The 18,962-nt window shown below is 41.3% G+C and overlaps 1 protein-coding gene across 2 annotated transcripts in view; it reads left to right on the top strand.

Annotated features, from left to right (window-relative positions):
• Positions 1–18,962, top strand: part of LOC23687518 (tyrosine 3-monooxygenase) — a 98,392-nt gene that overhangs the window by 72,905 nt on the left and 6,525 nt on the right. The window contains exons 1-6 of one of the 2 annotated variants that reach the window (XM_021840599.1): positions 356–859; positions 12,967–13,078; positions 13,222–13,266; positions 13,827–13,883; positions 17,353–17,839; positions 17,906–18,238. In XM_021840599.1, the coding sequence (XP_021696291.1) occupies positions 791–859; positions 12,967–13,078; positions 13,222–13,266; positions 13,827–13,883; positions 17,353–17,839; positions 17,906–18,238 (1,103 nt within the window). In that variant the 5' untranslated portion in view covers positions 356–790. Of the gene's footprint in view, positions 1–355; positions 860–12,966; positions 13,079–13,221; positions 13,267–13,826; positions 13,884–17,352; positions 17,840–17,905; positions 18,239–18,962 lie in introns of those variants that run through there. The other variant, XM_011495191.2, reaches the window with a different exon arrangement.

The following is an 18,962-nucleotide window of genomic DNA, read 5'->3' as shown; positions in this document are numbered from 1 at the left end:
GCATTGTTCCTTTTGTGTGTAGCAAAGGCCCAGCAGGATGCTGTGCGACCGCTCCGCGATCGGGGGTGAGAGAGAAAGAGAGTGAACAACCGCCAGGAATGGAGCGAGGAGAATCACGTGCTTTGGCTGTCTGCCGGGTGCGCGCCGAAGCGATGGACCCAATCGCTCTCGCTCTCTCATCGGGTCGTGCAACACATCGGGACGTCGCGTAACAGCCGCCGTGATTGGCTGGAGTGTTGCACGTCCGGGTAGGGGGGTCAGCCCGTGTGGTGGTCGTCGCGCCGTCATCGTCCGTCGGTGGCGTCGTTGGCTGGCATCGGTCCGTTAGGTATTTAAACTGATAGCAACCTAAGGGTATCATGCATTCATTGGTTTGCTTGCTTTTTGCAAAGTAACACAGAAGAAGAATTGTTCGTAATTTTCGCTAAACCTCAAACAAGTCACAAAAGTTCTACTAGAAGAAGGCAGTTTTGCTGAAAACCGAGTGATATCTGTTAAAAAGTGGAAAATAAGTTCGAGACAAACGAGTTCCAGTCACAACTCGTGGTCAACACAGGAGGATAAACAGAGGATAGCAACGAGTTTAGCACTAGACGGTACAATTCGACAATTCCGGAGCAATTTCGCGCTGAAAACCGAGTGTTTGAAAGTGAAAGGCAACTTTGCAAAAAATTAAAGTTTCAAAACAGAACATTTTGCGGTACAAACAGTGATCCCGAGTGGATAACGGAAAGTTCTTCAAATCTTATACGAGAGTTTTACGGAGAATCCCAGTCAACACATACGTAAAATGATGGCTGTCGCTGCTGCCCAAAAGAACCGCGAAATGTTCGCCATCAAGAAGTCCTACAGCATCGAGGTTAGTATTGTGCTGGGGGGAAATAGTTCAAATTTGTGCGGAAAAATTGCTTTCCAGAATTCAATTAGAATGTGTCTCAGATGAAGTGGTTTCCGTGAAAAACGTTTAGCGATGAGATCATAGGAAAATTGGCCGAACGATCCAACACGCAGTTGTGTATTTAGCAGGAAAATTCCGTTCTCGTGTGCTAGTTAGGTGAAACAAAAGAATTTCTGAATCGGCGTTACTTCCTACTTCAAGCCGGACAACTCATAGTTCATTAATCAACGAACACTGCCAGCCCCTTCCCCCTCGAACCAAATCTACCGAGTAGAATCGCAAAGTCAGTGCGGGAGCACCTAGCGAAACTATTTCCTTTGTTCTCCACACCTGCTCGAGTGCGCGAACGATCGATCATTTATTAATCTCAACGATCATAATCTTCCCCTTAACATTACAAAGTTTCCCTCTCACGCGGGGAGGCTTCGGATTTTATATAACCGAGCGCTCACACGAAACCGCAATTACATCCAGCTCGCCGAATCGACACGCCAATCGCCGTCAAGTTCTCCCTGAGTCGTTGACGGTTGATCTACCCAGATCTAGATCATCTAGAACGCGATCGCGATGGCTATTCGATGGATGGTGATGCTGCTGCTGATGGCATAACCAATCAATGGTCGAACTTCACGGTCATCTAGATCGCGATCGAGCCAACAGCGATGTAATAAAATTTCATTACAAGCCTTCCGTGGATCCGATTCACTTTCATTCAAAGTGTCTCCATCACTCCTCCGGTTTCAGAATTGACCCGCTTATGAGAATTTACGATGAACACCAATGCAACACTTTGTAAACAGCGTTAATTGGTGGACTTTGTTGAGCAGAAGCGGGTCTGGGTCGCATCAAGGCTCTTCTCAAACTGCGAAGTACTGTTCGATGTAGTCTTGATACGCTATTCTGTAAGGATCAATCGTGTCGAGCGATCCCCAAATCCATCCCTGATCGGTCTCGCGGTAGCTCTTTATGCACGCGATCGCTAATAGTATGGAAATGAGATGCCAATTCAGCCATCGGCGCCCGCCCGCTTAACCTGCTGCGCGCGGCTACCGAATGGAAGCGAGAAGAATTCGATCACCGCATGCAGTTCACACGGTGGTGAATGGATAATTGGAAACTAGTTAACCGGAGCGTTCTGACACTGCGGCCCAGCCCCAGTGATCATGATCTCCTCCGAGAAGGTTCTGTCGCCCGTATCCAGGGTTGAACCGCCGTATCCTTGCAAACATTATGCTCCCTGAGTCAACAGTTCAGCTTGAAGATCGCAATCGGCAAACACAGCCAACAGGTCCATTAAACGCGACAATCGTCGCTGAACCATCTTGGAAACACCGGTCGTAAATTGACATCAGATTCCCGGTGTGGATTTCTGGGCCGTCCATCAAGCTCTAGGCAAACAGCGGCGCAAAGCGCACTTACGTAAACTGCCTACTTTTTGGTTACGTTCATTTAGCACTGTTTGTTCCTGTCGTCTAGCCATCGGCAGCCACGTATCGATCTGTCTACCTTCTCGCTTGGCCGATCTCTTTTCCGTCTCGTTCGCCCACCTTTTCCACCGGGAACTGGTCGGTCGGCACCTTTCACCAAATTGGCAAGCCTTAGAGAGCTGGCGATCATGTCCAAGGTCCGCTCAGAACCAGATCCAGGCACTCCCCCCTCTCCTTCTTCGAGTGGTGAGCTCAACCGCCTCGATAGCCACCACACTGACATTGAATTCTGGCCGTCATGAAAAGCACCGAGAAACAGGTTGACCCCGGCGGCCGGCCTGGAAGACCATTCGCGCGCAGTTAGAGCGCATGATACGGCACAATCAGAAGCGCGCGCGGGCGATGTGCGATGATGAGGCACATCCTTGAGGCTTCCGCGTATCCTAACGACAACTCGCCTCAGCAGCTCGTGTAGGGGGCTGCTGATGGTCATTACGAAAAGTGCCTTATTTTTGCGCCGAACCGTGGCGGCGACGATTGCCGGCCAGTGCAGGTTTTTGCCTGGCAGCGAAACGAGACTGTTCGGTATTCGAGTCAACAGCGCGAGTTGTTGCTGTTGTTGTCGTCGAGCTACCTGTTCTGATTTCAATGTCAATAACACGCAAACGGTGCGGTGCAGCTATTGACGGACGGCCGCCCGGTGCAGTTTGACTTGTAGAGTACGCAACATGCGCCACTTGGTGGGCACGCCGCCGGCGGTTGTGTTTCATATTTCGCACATTATTGGGCGCGAACTGGAAGAGCAAGTGGACCAGAAACGCAGGTGGGACAGGTGGGCCAGGTGGTTGCTGCGATTGATTGATTGATGAACTGCGTGGACGAGTCCTTTGCAACTACACTCGATACAGCGTTAGAATTTGAACGGGGGTTCTCGCGTTCAAGGGCTTTGACATTGAGACACTTGATAGCATGATAGAAGCACGTGAGACAAAATGGCAGGGATTTTTTTTTTCAAAATAATTATTGATCTCAATTCTGATAGGAAAGTGTGGGCCGCATAGAAGGTAGTAAAAGATCAAGAAGGCATGTAGTTGATGAAACCGAGACACGTTTTGACAAAAATGAGTGGAATTCCTTTCGAAACTCACATTTTTTATTTCATTTATTGAACACTACCTCGAAGTACAATTCGAGTAAGTCAATCTCTCAATCTTAGCGGATGGTCGTATTCAACATTTCCAAAGAAAACAGACTCAAGTCACAAGGAAAAGTAGATGGATAAAAAAGACCATCGTCATAATTTCACCCATTTTGAGACTAATTATTATTATTTTTTCTGGACCATTAGCCAAAATCTGATTCAAAATTGGGAGTTTAGCTGGAGGAAAGCTTGGAGAGTTTTTCGAGTTGCTTTGGTGGTTCAATTGGAGTTCAATAGCTCTTGCTTTTACCTTATCAAAATTTTCAATAACAATCTTGAATCTTCTACCTGAGTCTTAGAGCTACAACTGGATTCCTGTATTTTTATCGATTCTATACCATTACCCGGAATACCATTACCCGGAATGCAATTTACCGGAAGACCATTTACCGGAATGTACCATTACCCGGAAAAACCATTTACCCGGATGTACCATTTACCGGAATGCACCATTACCCGGAAAGCCAAATCTTCCATTTTCGACGACCTTTCATTGATGCGCAGTACAAATTACGCTAACCATGGACATTCTCGACTCCCTCGGTTTCATAAACACTATTTCAATAGACATCTCCAAACAGCTATGGACCAAATATATTTTCTTCTTGCCAGCGTTACGACTCAACTGGGACAAAACCTGCTTCTCAGCTGTTCTAGAAGCATTTCTACAGTTATTAGCTGAGAGCCTATGTCAACCGACCATTTTTGCATTCATTCATAGTTTGACAAGTATGTAAGTACTCTAGCTCTGAAACGTTGTCAAATATGTCAACCAAAAATAATTTTGAACCGGCGGTATTCAATTCTACCAACCTTAGCTTGATCTTTCTGAATAACTTCACTTTGCCGCAACGTAAGCCTTAAACTATTATTGAATATCACGATACCAAAATTTGATTGACCATATAATTTTGTTGGCGACCTAATTAGAAAAGAATCGCCTGATATAGATCGGAAAACTATATCTTCAAATTTAGGCTATAAAACTAAACATTACAGGCAAGGACAGAAAGAATGAAAATAATTTTTAATTTTCTTTTATGTCTGAGACCACTTGGAAGGTACCATCACTATAAATCGAAATCAAAAAAAGCCTTACAAATAAGAAAGGTTGCATTTGAGTAAATGGAACATCCCAGCATTTAAAAATGTTTGGCGTTTTGATATTTCCTTACGTTAAAACAGATAAGAATCCAATTTCAATACCGTATCAAAATTTAAAAAAAAAAACACTTATCTTGCGAAGGAAGCAACATACAACAGTTGAATTCTCATGTCAGCTTTATGATTTGTGGAAAGCTTAAAAAATCAAGACAAAAACTAGGAGTGCCTTGGTGATTTAAAGTAGAGACACTATTCGCCATTGTAACGTCCATCTTTGGAACCTCAATAGATCTACTTTTCCTTTGATTCTGATTGATTGTGCTATTTTTCTCCGAATGTGATAACTCTGAATGTCTGTACCCCGAATTCAATTTCAGTGTAATAAACAAGAAAGAACTATAAGCAATCAAAATTATAAGATATTTGGTCCTTTTCGACTAAACACATTTTGCAAAAAATGTCGAGATCGGTGGAACTCGAAAGAACCGCCAACCAAATAAAGAAGGGTGAATAACAGATGACCCAAAATAGGTTATTCTAGAAAAAGGGATATACGGGGGATTTACAATCGGTTGATTGTCGTTTGCGGAAACGACATTCGGTGAATTGACACTCGGCGAAAAGTATTAAAAATTCTAATCATTGCTTATTTATTAACATTTAGACACTTGGAGAATATTAAACTTAAAGTTATATAGTTGTAGCCAAATTAATCCAGTTCAGCCAAGACAAGCTGAAAATATAAGTTGAAAGAACAGCTTGTTTTTGAAAGAAGGGTGAATCATTTATGAAATGCAAATATATGAAGATGGTGCATATTGACATGATCAAGTATGAAGATATCTTAGACTCCTCTCTGGTGCTTATGAATTTTGAAATAAGAACTTTATCGTTGGTAGTCATTTTAAAAAAAATTAAGTTAACATACTGACCTGAATGACCGTTAAACGGTTACAAGGACGGTAATGAAACAAGTCGAGAAATGGAGATATAATTTTCCGGTAAATGGTCCTTCCGGGTAATGGTTTTCCGGTAAATGGTTCATTCCGGTAAATGGTTTTCCGGGTAATGGTCTTCCGGTAAATTGCCTTCCGGGTAATGGTTTTCCGGGTAATGTCGGAGAACCATTTTTATCAGATTTCATTGACTGATCGCTGAAATCTTAACGATTTTTTCACATAAGAACAAACGCAAAAAAATTTTGGAATATCTAATGGATCTAATCTGGCTTATAACAGCTTTCTGCTGACTATAAATGGGGGGTATTCCTAAATATTCGATATTGTGACGAAATTTTGGAGTCCGACTAGATTTTTTTCATTCCATTTCCAGATTTTCGCATTTCCTACCAAACATTTTCGACCTCTTTGATGATTTTTTTAATGACGACGACTAAATCACTGCCGGAATGATCAAATTTGCAACACAGCCTTAGAGATTTTGGCATTTTGGTTCTTGCTTATCTGTATGAATATTGTATATTTCCTACGTTGTTAGAGTTTTTCGAATAGCTTTAGTATTTCCATCGGAATTGTATAGATCTAACTGAAATCTCACTGAAATTTTCCATAAAATTCTTGGACCTTCTACCTAAGTCTTAGAGTTACAACTGGATTCCTATATTTTTATTAGAAATTGTTAACTGATCACTGAAATCTTAACGACTCTGTCACATTAGAGCAAACGCAAGAAATTTTGGAATATCTAACAAAAACTTTTTCTGGTTTATAACAGTTTTCTGCAGACTTTAAACGGGGGTATTTCCGCAAATTCTATATCGTGGCGGAATTTGTGAGTCCGACTAGAATTCATTCCAGATCAAGATTGTAGCAAATCGTCGAAAAGAAAAAAAAGAAAAAAAAACGATTTTTTTTTAGAGCTATGATTCTCTTCCGAAAGATTAAAAAAATCATTATTTGGCAAACGTCATTCATAGCATATCCAATCGGTCCCAATGTGAACCAAAGAAGTCTAGCAGAAAATGTTGAATATTAATTGTTTTCGACGTTTTGGCATTCGACGTTTTGTCTTTCAACGTCCCTGAACCACTGTCAAAACCTATTTTCCACCATAGACTGAAGTTTGATTATCTGGATTCTACAATTTTCTACTACAAAAAATGTGGTTTCATTAAACTCAAATTCCTACTCAAAATGTTCTATCAAAATTTAGAGGCTTCAATGGTTGACACGATTTTCTTGTATTCTTAACTTAAATTTCATTATTTTAATTCTTTTTCAGAAGTTTAGTTTGAATCAAAAAACAAATCTTCCTTGACTTCCAGCATGTGAAATTTTGTGATATGCAAAAAAAAGTGTTTTTAGCCGAAATGTTTGAGTTAAGCCAAACGACCCACGGTGTCTTTTAGGTGTGGTGAATAAAATGGGGAATTTATCAATTCAAATCAATTTATCTGAAATATTCAAAAAATAAAAGAAAAGTCGTTTTGACCCGAGAAAAAGAAAAAAAATGAAGGAAACGAAATTTCTTGGCAGAATGATTCTTTTTACAAAGAATAAATAATTCATTAATTGCCAAACGTTATTCATAGCAAATTCAATCGGTCAAAATGTGAACAAAAGAAGTCGCTAGCAAGCAATGTTGAAAATTAACTGCATTCGACATTTTGTTCTTTGTACGTTTTATCACTTTCTACTCTTTGGGATTCGACGTTTTGGCATTCGACGTTTTATCTTTCGACGTCCCTAAACCACTGGCAAAGCCTTTTTTCCACCATAGTCTCTAAATCTTGGGTGAACATTTTGAGTAGGAATTTGAGTTTGACGAAGCTTAAATTTTTGTAGTAGAAAGTTGTAGAATCCAGATGGTAATCTAACATCATCAGGATTCTACCACTTTCTACTACAAAAATTTAAGCTTCGTCAAACTCAAATTCCTACTCAAAATGTTCACCCAAGATTTAGAGACTTCAATAGATGGCACAATTTTTTGACGCAAATTGTGCTTTCCTCTTGAATTCCTGATTTAAATTTGAAACTCTTTGCTGCACTCTTAGGATCTTTTAAAGGTCTTTAATTTCGTTGTGTAATAGTGCTGTGTCAACGGGAATTCTTAATTTTTATATGAATGGTTGGTTTGAGCGACGATATCTTAGTGTTTCTTCATGATCGAAATCTTTGGTTTCCTAAAAAGGAGTATTGGTTTCCGAACCGGGCTATAAGAATCTCATCAGAAATCTAAATTTTCATCCAAATGACGAAAGGTCGAAAGACAAAAGATCGAAAGACAAAAAGTCGAAAGACGTAAAGTTGAAAGACAAAATGTTGAAAGACAAAAGTCGAAAGACAAAATATCGAAAGATAAAAAGTCGAATGACAGCAGGCTGAATGGACAGGTCGAAAGATAAAAGGTTGAAAAGACAAGAGGTCGAAGAACAAAAAAGGAGTGACAAATGGTCGAAAACCTATTCTCAAGGAAGGATCCCATCTAGCAAATCATGTTCAGCCGTTTGTCCTGTCGAACGTTTGCCTTTCAATCTTTTGTCCTTTCGACGTTTTTTCTTTCTATTTTTTGTCCATAAACCCTAAGTACCAGAGCATATTTTCTTCCAATGAAATGTTGCCGAAAATTTTAGTCTTCTATTTCTGAATCCATTCTAAAATGTTCTACTACAAAAATTGTGGTTGCGGAAAACTTCAACCAAAATTTAAAGTCTTCAACAAACGACACATATATTTACGCATATTCTGTTTTCCTCTTGAATTCTTGACTTAAATTTTAAAGACTTGCTGCTTCAGAATCCTTTCAAAAGTTTCGAATTTCGTGCTGGGATGTGAAACGGAAATTCTAAATTGAACCGTCGGTTTGTGCGACGATATCCTAGAGATTCTTCATATTCGAAATCTTTGGTTTCCTAAAAAAAAGTATTGATTTTTTGCCGGACTTTAGGAATCTCATCAGACTGGCGTTTCTGCCAGTCTGAATCTACGAAGACAAGGCAAGAGGTCGAAATATGAAAACGACAAAAGGTTGAGGAACAAAGAAAAAGAGACAAAAGAAGGAAAAAATTCCCACCAAGCGAAACATTTTCGACCTTTCATCCTCTCGATGTCTTGTATTTCGACCTTCTGTCCATAAACCCTACCAGAGCATATTTTCTGCCAATGAAATGTTGTCGGAAGTTTAAGTATTCTTATTCCTGAATGCAACTGGAGTTTCAAAAAATATTGCTTTTTGTGCCTGAATGTTGAAGACTCGTCTGTGGCTCTTGACAGTTGTCCGAATTATTGAATCTAAAGTTCTGGAATCTTGTTGTCATCAACAACTTCCATCAAAAGCCAAGTCTTATCAGTGTGGACCACTGTAAAAGTAGGTTTCTTACAATCCGTTCAATTAGAAGTGTAAATTGGGTCCTAAAATTTGAAGTTATTTCTAGTGAAGAGCTTGTTCTTGCAATTATTTAAGCAATTATCCATGGTCAAATAACGGCTAGGGTACCGGTACCAATGGTTATAATATACCAGTAGATTGGACTACGGCCGCGCTTCTCAAACTTGCATCTCGCGGCGCACCAGCTTGTTGCGTGCTCGCTTGAAGATGCACTATAAAATAAAACTTACAATTTTCGATAAAAACGACATGTGCTATTTTTGGTGGACAGATCGCCTCTAGTTTAGTCGATTTGCCAAATTTCAGCTTTTTATTCTATCAAAAAGTCATTTAAAAAAATAAGTTTACGCAAAAAATTTGCTCCCTTGCACCAATAGTTGCCGTCCTGTTCCAGTAGTGGATCAACGGATGGAAGCAGTTTTTAAAATGGATTTATAAAAATAAAGAAAGCCCCAGAGATGATCTTTATGCTTCATTTGAAAGATATTAGTTGCTGTTTTGAGTGAAAAATGTTAAACCTATGGAAAAATTTACCATTTTGTTTAAAATTATTTGTATCATTCCCGAACGTCTACTACTGGAGCACTAGCGCAACTACTGGAACACATGTACCAATAGTGGCTCAAGAGATTTTATGTTAAAAATTAGTTTTATCACTCTTTTCATATTTTTCCCATATAGTAGAGTACAAATCTTGACACTTTTGACACATCATGTTTGACGTTCACTTTGGCGACAAAAATGCCACTTTTGCCAATGGCTTTTAGTTTTAACACTGGGGTTGTTCCTATCTGACATTTCGGAAGTGACACGGAAAACAAAATATACCCAAAATTTGAGTTTAAACCAAGGGGTGTGACAAAATCTCAAAAACCGTAAACAACAACAGTCCCGCTTCAGTCCGAAAAACTTTTCGTCAGGTTTTTCGTCTGTGCCACTGGGCGTTGCATGCTAGTCCGTTGTCTAGTGTGGTGCTTCCTTCAAAGGGCAAATCGTCCACTGGAAGTATTGACGTGTCGGTGTCTTTTTTAACAACATGTAACATGTTTTTTAAACTAAAACCAACGCAAATCATTTAAAAAATATAGTGAGCATGTGTGTCTGGCCTAAACTTAACGGTTTGGTTCAAAAATTGAGACAGGGCTTTAGGAACCTACTGTAACGATCACCGAAACAAGCTCGTACGATTTATCAGAGAAAAACAGGCAACATCGACGTAAACAAGATAATCCTTTCAATTCGTCGTTTGAAAGATGAACCATACAAACCATAAATTGGACACAACCATTCACTTTCAAAATGTATGCAGAACAATCGCTTCTTCTAATTGGATAAACGACGTTTTTTGTACATCAAATCGAAATGAGATATATTTTGAAAGGCTACAGACAACTCGAAGATGACAAGCGGAACGATTCAATCGCTTCTAAATTGCAATCCAATTTAAAAACAACTTTCACTAAATTACAACATCAAATTCTCATTTAAATTTAATTAAATCAATTTTCCGCCCGGCGTATGGCATAATAATGTGATTTCAGAGCCCTAAAAATCAATAACCCATGAAAACCGGACAGCTGGCACCCATCAAAGAACCCATCCCATCGTAACCAATTAAGGCAAACTTTTTGTACTTCATCAACCGATCGAATTCTAAAACATTGCTCTACTTTACCCCCGCAGCCTGTCAAAATCAGTAAACCCCCACGATCCTCTCGTTTCTTGATAACCTTCCCGCGATCATCCACCACGCGGCGCTACTGTGCCGTGGGACAGGGGATTACATTGAACCCAAAACAAGACCATTAGGGTGCTCCATTTTTATACGGGAAAATTCGAACTGTAATAATTCCCAGTAACCTCCTCAACTATTCATTCAGACTCCCGGAAACTACTGTGAAAATTTGAGTAGAATTCGTGAACTCTGAGGGGCACTAAACGAGCTTGAAGTTTGTATCAAAAAATCGACTACTCCGGAGGATACCTAAAATTTAGCTTAGTAACTCTTTGGTTTATAAACGGAAAGACTTCCTGCTTGTTGCAGTCTCTTCCATATTGATTGAAGAACCTTCAAATCAAAAATGAAGTAAATTCCTCGACTACAGCGTCATTTATGGTCAAAAACCTAATTGACACCGTTTTTTCCATATGTTTGGTCGATTTTCTCCATACAAACTTCAAGCTTGTTTAGGTCCCTCTTAGAGTTGACGGATTCCGCTGTAGCTCCTGGGATCGAAATGAACAAATTTGAGAGCTATATTTTAAGATTTTTATAGTTCGATCCTTATGACCCACCCTAACGACCAACCAATCACAGCTGGATGACCTACAACCTAGAACACAAACACCGGCCCGTTTAAGGGGACAAGGATCACCGCGATCGCGGGGCGATCAATCGACGGACGGACGCTTCACGCCTCGTTGCCCCCGCTCGCTCGGCTCGGCATTAGAGCTGGCGAGCGAGCCCGCCATGTACCCCGCTAATAAATCGCTGCTCTATAAATAGTAATTGTTTTTTTCGAAGGTGAATGTCAATTCCGCCTCGACGGAACAGGTGAGCTCCATGACTCAGGAGATTTTTTGCTCCTCTGCTGCAAGCACTCCTCCACCTCGACTTGGCGCCGTATCCGTATCAGAAGCGATTCCGAGCAGCACGCAATCCCTCGCCGCAATCGTAATCTGCACCCCATTTCCGCGTTCGGAGCGGTTCGGTTCAGTTTCGGTCTTCTCTAATCGGAGACGAATCCAACTACGCGGAACTTGTTTGCCAGATCGAACGGATTTCGTCAGCTTATCGGTTACGCTCGGATCAGCGATTGGTAAGAACGTCTGGATTCTCCGAATTGCGATTGAGCAAGGGACTGGGCTTGGATTTACGCAAGTTAGTGGCAGGCGTTTGCAATCTCGGTCGATTAAGTAGATTTAAAAGCGATCAATATTGTTGTAATTGATCGATGATCTCTAATTGATCAGCTTATACAAGCATAGAGTTATGCGGGGCATAAGTGCGCACCTAACAGTTCTCACAAGATTATCATTCATAATCTATTCACAGTTTTGTCAGTCAAATCGACAAAAGAGTTCTTCTTCTTCTTGGTATTAACGTCCTCACTGGGACAGAGCCTGATGCTCAGCTTAGTGTTCTTATGAGCACTTTCACAGTTATTAACTGAGAGCTTTCTTTGCCAAAATTGCCATTTTTGCATTCGTATATCGTGTGGCAGATACGATGATACTCTATGTCCAGGGAAGTCAAGGAAATTTCCATTACGAAAAGATCCTGGACCGACCGGGAATCGAACCCAGACACCTTTAGCATGGCTTTGCTTTATAGACGCGGACTCTATCCACTCGGCTAAAGAAGGCCCCGATAAAAGACAAAAGAGTATAGAAGGCCAAATTGGGATTCGATCCCGAAGCCTTCTGATGATATACGGGACTTATAACGTGTCAAATCCAAAAAGTGTCGCCAGAGTTACTTTCTCTGAAAAAGACCCACTGCTGTAAAAGACCCACTGCAAACTTGTACCCCGAACTACGCTACATGCCTCATAGTTCATAGTTCTACAAAGCTGAGAACCTCTGCTTCACTCCAACGTCCAAAACCACTCCTAATTGGTACGCCGGGGATACTGTAGTGCCCTTACATGCTTACTACTGCCTGATTGACTGCCCCTCGAGACTCAACTGGAAATGACCATTTTGGAGGATATGCGCTCCTCGCTTCTCACATGCACTGCATTAGAAAATGCGCATTACGCATCGATCACGCTGACTCAGTATTTATAGATACGACTGCCGCGACTCAATCGCGTTAACATTTAGTGCAATGGCACGTGCTCCGTCGTCGACAGTCGGTTGGAAATTCGCAAGGCTTTTCAGCGCCGCTGAAGATCGGGTTCGTCGCTTGTCCGCTTGTGTTTCCGAGACACCTTGAACTCCAAGAAAACTAACCTAAAATCTGTTTTTCTCCTTTTCTTTTCCAGAATGGATACCCATCTCGCCGCCGTTCCCTAGTCGATGACGCTCGCTTTGAGACGATCGTAGTCAAGCAAACCAAGCAAACGGTTTTGGACGAGGCCCGCACTAAGGCCAACGGTAAGTGGACACAGTGCCTTTCACCTCCAGATCCTATCGAACCTTGCTTCAGTGTACCCCTTTGTGTTCTTATTCTTTACCCATTTTATCGTTATTTTTGTTCCATTTTCGTTTTCCTGATTTGTGTTGACCCCCACGAGTAGAAGATCCCAACATGGAGGACGCCGTCCCAGAACAGCAGCTGCAAGGTAATTTGAAAGTTGTTCCCACTTATCCCCATTCGTACAAATCAAACACGAAACCTCAGCAGACCGCTCCTTCCTGGTTACCTTCGATCGAAAGGATTTGTACCCACTCAAGTGATCGCGCGCGGGTTTGCGGTTGATTGTGTCTAAGGTCACTACGCGGGCTTCCGACACCGAACCATGCGCCATCGCCTAGCTCGGTAACAAGCGGCGAAGCGGAAAATCATATGAACCGCTTGTTTTGGGTTCTGTTTTTTTATTGCTTCGGTGCCGTTTGGTTTCCTTGTCGGAACGCGAGAATGCGATTTGATTCGGTGCCCAAATTGTTGGATTTCGACGATTTTGTTTTGATTCCGCACGTTCGCGCCATTGTCGTGGCTGGGATTGTTTTCGATCGAAGATGAGCGTGGAACTGGAAGGGTCTGAGGTTTCATTATAATTGTTTTTGTTTTTATTTTGATTCATATTATAATTTGGCTTTTTTGTTATTTTTATTTCGATTTTGTTTTCATGTTTTGCGCACGTCGATGTTGTGTTCGCTTTCAATTTGGCCATTCGATCAGCTGATGAAGTTCCACAGATGGAAGAAAACCAAGCCACATCTCAGGATGAAATTGACGGTAAGTGTTCTACGCAGTGCAAATGCGCCCAATGCTAGTTAAAATCACCTTTATTTTGAAAATATCTCTGAAACCCAAAATTGTGAAATTATCGACCTGTACTTTGTTTGTAATGTTAAAAAAAACAGTAAAATTGTGAATTACAGGATCGTTCTCAAGTTTGGATTTAGCAAAGCTATCTAGATAAAAAAAAAACTGCGGTAATTAATCCCTGGAAAAGGCACAAATCGAAACGAAACGTCGGAAACGATCAAAAACTTCTGTTTTCATTTCCTTAAATACGGCTTAGCCCAAAGCAATATAACGTCAGTTGTATTATTCAAATTATTCTGGTTTCTTATGGAACCATGCTCATGCACGGTAGACACAACAAAGTAGGCTATTCCCAAGTGTAAGCAATGATTTTCCATCAAAACATGTGTTGTCATTCCTATCGTCAAGCATGAGGCCTTGCTTTCTTTTGCACTCGTTCGAGTTTGCGATAGGAATGACGTCACAGCCAAATGTCATTTTTCGGAGTATAATACCTTGCTTATTCTTACCGTGATGCTCATGCAGCAGGCGTTGCAAAATTCGTTCTCGATTGATTTTGAAGCGTGATCGAAGCAAGCGAAGAAAACATCGCATCTGTATCGGTCCATGATCGGCAATGTTTCACAAGTTGTAACAAGCTTGATAAATAGCAGCAGCGCTGATTGTTACAGAGAGCGATAAGTGAGAGATACTTTAGTTGAATTTTGATCCCTGCTCTTAATGCTATTATAAGCATTTGGAGTTCCCAATTAGACATGTTATGTGAGTTCTTGTACGTAATTGCTCAATACTTAAAACGAGAATCGCGAAAACGGTCTTCTAAACCATTTATCTCTAGGAGTAGCCATTTTCAAGTTAATTGATGTTTAATGGAAAAATTCAATAATAAAATCATGAAATAGGCCATTTTGATAACTTGTTCGTGACACTTCTTCAAAAACAAGTTACACGCTAAAACTATCTACCTATTTTTTAGTTTATTTTACCTATTTGACGATTACTTCACAAGTATATCGATAATTTTCAATACTAAATCTCTCGGTATTATCTCTCTTTTTCACGAATGTTGTCAAAAATTGAGAGATCTGCATTAGGGCGATTCAAAATTTGAAAATGTTTGAAAATCCAATCTCCCATATGTTCCTTACCATCTTTACCATAAAAATAGTGTTCTGTGAAATTTTCAGCTTTTTAGAGGTGGCCCAAAGACAAAGTAGGTTTGTATGGAAATTACTATGGAGAAATTTTGAGAAATGTTTCAAACACGCTAGTACTGTAATGTAAGTAGGAACGTATCATCACATATTTAAAACTCATTCTTCAAGTCTTAATGAAGGATGTTGCTGAAGAAACAAATCCCTTTTGAGCAAATTTTGTTTGGGATTTTTGTACATGTGTGCAGATTTTTTCCCATATTTAACAAACTGATAACAAACAAACTCATGAATATCTTTTCTGCTATTTGTCGGATTGAATTATTCTCTTCAGCAAATTTCTTTATTATGGCTTGAAGAATGAGTTTTTACTATGGGATAATAAGTTTGTACTTACATTACATTACTAACGGGTTTGGAACATATCTCAGAATTTCTCCATAGTAATTTACATAGGTACAAACCTACATTGTCTTTGGGCCACCTTTAAATCACCACCTAGAAAGCTGAAAATTTCACAGAACACTATTTTTATGGTAAGGATTGTAAGAAACATATGGCAGATTGGATTATCAAACATTTTTAAATTTTGAACCGCCCTAATCTGCATCTACACAATGACTGTATTTTAACCAAGTAAGCCAAATTTAGAAAAGTCCGTTTTTCTCAAACTTGAGTTGAAAGCACTCAATTTCGAGTTAAAACAATCCACACTAAGTTTATTTTTTCTAATGGCTTCAAAGGGAAACTACCTTACACCATTTTTGGAAATTTAGCAAATTTTTGGTTATTGGGCGTAACTACGGTTTTGCGTGGAGACAAGGTTTGAGTAGATCCGCGTTTCCGTGTAGAGAAAAATGACCGATACTTTCTACAGTCACTCTATTTACAGTTTGAAGGATAGTATCATAGGCCTTTTCATCAGACAGGTCCGGCTATGCATTTGTTTACATCGGTAGAGGACCGGTGCTAACACGGGCCTGTCATTTCCATAGAACATGACAGGTAGAGAGTGCTTGAATCGATGGACAGTATTGTGACCGCAGAAATATTAAAATCAAAGAATGATAAGAAATAAAATTAAAATAACCAAAACGGTCGCTATGGAAAGCATAGATAGCGCCACCGTAGCCTTGTGTGTTTGACAGAACAGCAACGCTGTCACAATCTTAAATCCCATATACAGTGGCGCCTTTGTTTTGATACGGTGAGCACTGACAAAAACTACCTTCAATGATCCATTCACATAAAAGGACAAATTAGCATTGGTTTGATCGAGAAAAAATATCATTTCGTCATTGTTCGCACAAGAAAGTCACTTGAAGGCTTAAACACTTTGCTCACTTGCCAGCAAATTTAAGTGAGATTATCACGTTGCCAGTTCTTCAGATTTTCTATTTGCCAGACTGTAAATAGAGTAACTGTAATACTCTCCAAAACCTTTGGTTCTTGCTGGAGCCTCACGTATAACTAATGAAAATGGCCTATTTTATTATATAATTAATATTGTTTTGCATTAAACTTCAAAAATCTCAAAAACGACTACTTCTAGAAAAGTGTTCATTTCATTTATATTCGATTATCAACACGTATTTATATTCACAAAAAAAATTGAAATTCGATCGAAAGTTGTTCTTAGAAATACGGTTTTTATTGAGAAAATCTTCATCATGAAACTTTGTTCCAATTTTTTTTTTTGCTATCAAGATTATATGGTGAAAATTAGGAGTATATTAACAATGAGGTTTTTATTTGTCAATTGTTCGTGATAAAAATAAAATATATTTTCAGTGTATGATTTTGCTCGTAGCCCAAACAATGGGGTCCTAAAATTTTAATTAAACAACACGTAGAACGTGTCTTTTAAATTGAACAACACGTAGAACTAGTACTTTGGCAAATTTTCCCGTTCAAATAAGCTCCCTGAAACCTCAGCTAGCAATCAAACTTTGAAACGCAATAGAAACGAGAAGAACATTTCACACTCGCATCATCCCTTCTGGTCCTCAAATAGCACCACTTCAAGCTCCAACCAGAACGCATCCCACAAATCCAGCATTTTCCATTCTCGTCGAGAATAATCCCATTCAATCGCCACCGCTTAAAAGCTGGCCCCATTGTTGAAAATCACCCCACATTTGCGCCTAATGGGTCGTGAAAATTATCACCCATATCTCTCTCTCTCTCTCTGCACTTCGAGGCCAACGACACACTCATCGTCCCACGCGACGCATTTCCACACTTTAACTGACGCGATATTTCTTCTTATTTTTCCTTTCCAGACGCTGGCCTAACGGAGGAGGAAGTCGTTCTGCAGAACGCCGCTTCCGAATCGCCCGAGGCCGAAAAGCAGGTGGTCCGTGCCGCCGTCGTGGTGCACCTACGCGACGGCATGGGCTCCCTGGGACGTATCCTGAAGGCTGTCGAGACGTACCACGGAACCGTGGTGCACCTGGAGTCGCGCCAATCGCGCAGCGAAGGTGTGCAGTTCGATGTGCTGATCAAGGTGGACATGGCCCGGTCCAACCTGTTGCAGCTGATCCGCTCGCTCCGCCAGACGGCCTCGTTCGGCAGCGTCAGTCTGCTGGCCGAGAACAACGTCAGCGTGAAGGCCCCGTGGTTCCCGAGCCACGCCTCCGAGCTGGACAACTGCAACCACCTCATGACCAAGTACGAACCGGACCTGGACATGAACCACCCCGGTTTCGCCGATCAGGTCTACCGTGCCCGCAGGAAGGAGATCGCCGAAATCGCTTTCGCCTACAAGTAGTAAGTGTTGCAAGCCCCTGCGAGTATCGTAAGTCCGGTGTTGTAACGCAATTTCCCTATTCACAGCGGAGACCCAATCCCACACATCAACTACACCGAAACCGAGAACAAGACGTGGTCGGCCGTTTTCAACCGCGTCAAGGAGCTGATGACCAAGCACGCCTGCTCCGAGTATGTGGCCGTTTTCAAGAAGCTGGAGGACGAGAAGATCTTCGTCAAGGAACGCCTGCCGCAGCTGCAGGAGATGAGCGACTTCCTGCGCAAGAACACCGGCTTCACGCTGCGCCCGGCCGCCGGTCTGCTAACTGCCCGGGACTTCCTGGCCTCGTTGGCATTCCGCATCTTCCAGAGCACGCAGTACGTCCGACACATCAACTCGCCATACCACACACCCGAACCGTAAGTATCCCTAAGTAGAAGCGTAGGGTTAATTCCCACGAGGGGGCTTTTCTAATCCCATAATATCCCGACCTTTCGCTACTTGAAGCAGCGTTGAAAGAGGGTTACAATTTATGACCGTATTGTGGTTGACTGACGTCACAAGAGCTAATGCTTGTTCTTTTCCCCGGCGAGCGAAGATGATGGAGTGGAAAGCTGCGGATCATAGTCGTGGCTCGTAGAAGAAAGCGCGTTATGATTGCTTGAGTGTTTCCATTCATTCATGCTTCTTATAAGGGAGCGTGTCGTTGGCGTCGTCGTCGTCTTCGACCCTACGACAAGTGGTTAGTGACGGTTGTCGTCTTTCATTCTGCTTCCTTCCCGCACTGGCTGTGATGTAATGTCGGAAGTGGTTGCGGGAAGTACGTTTGAACGATGGACCGTCATGGGTGGGAATCTTGGACAGGGTGTGATTTATTTGATGGTCGTACTTGACTTTCCTGATCTAGTTTTCATCGCATGGAAGGATTGCAGAAAACTAGTCTACTGGTTTTGAAAGTTGCCAGGTCAAAAATCCCTCCTTCTACTGTACATCTCACAAAGCACGTCTCCTGCAATCTTCCTAGCAAAGACCACTTTCTCCGCTCTCACCCACAAAGAACCCCCCGTGCAAGAGAAGTCAAAATAATAGAATAAAATGATTTTAACGGAAATCACCTCGCATTCCCACTCCATTACGGTGGTC

This window comes from Aedes aegypti, chromosome 2 (genome assembly GCF_002204515.2).
Source record: "Aedes aegypti strain LVP_AGWG chromosome 2, AaegL5.0 Primary Assembly, whole genome shotgun sequence".
NCBI lineage: Eukaryota > Metazoa > Arthropoda > Insecta > Diptera > Culicidae > Aedes > Aedes aegypti.
Note: the sequence above shows the minus strand (reverse complement) of the source record. Positions and strands in the feature narration are given on the sequence as shown.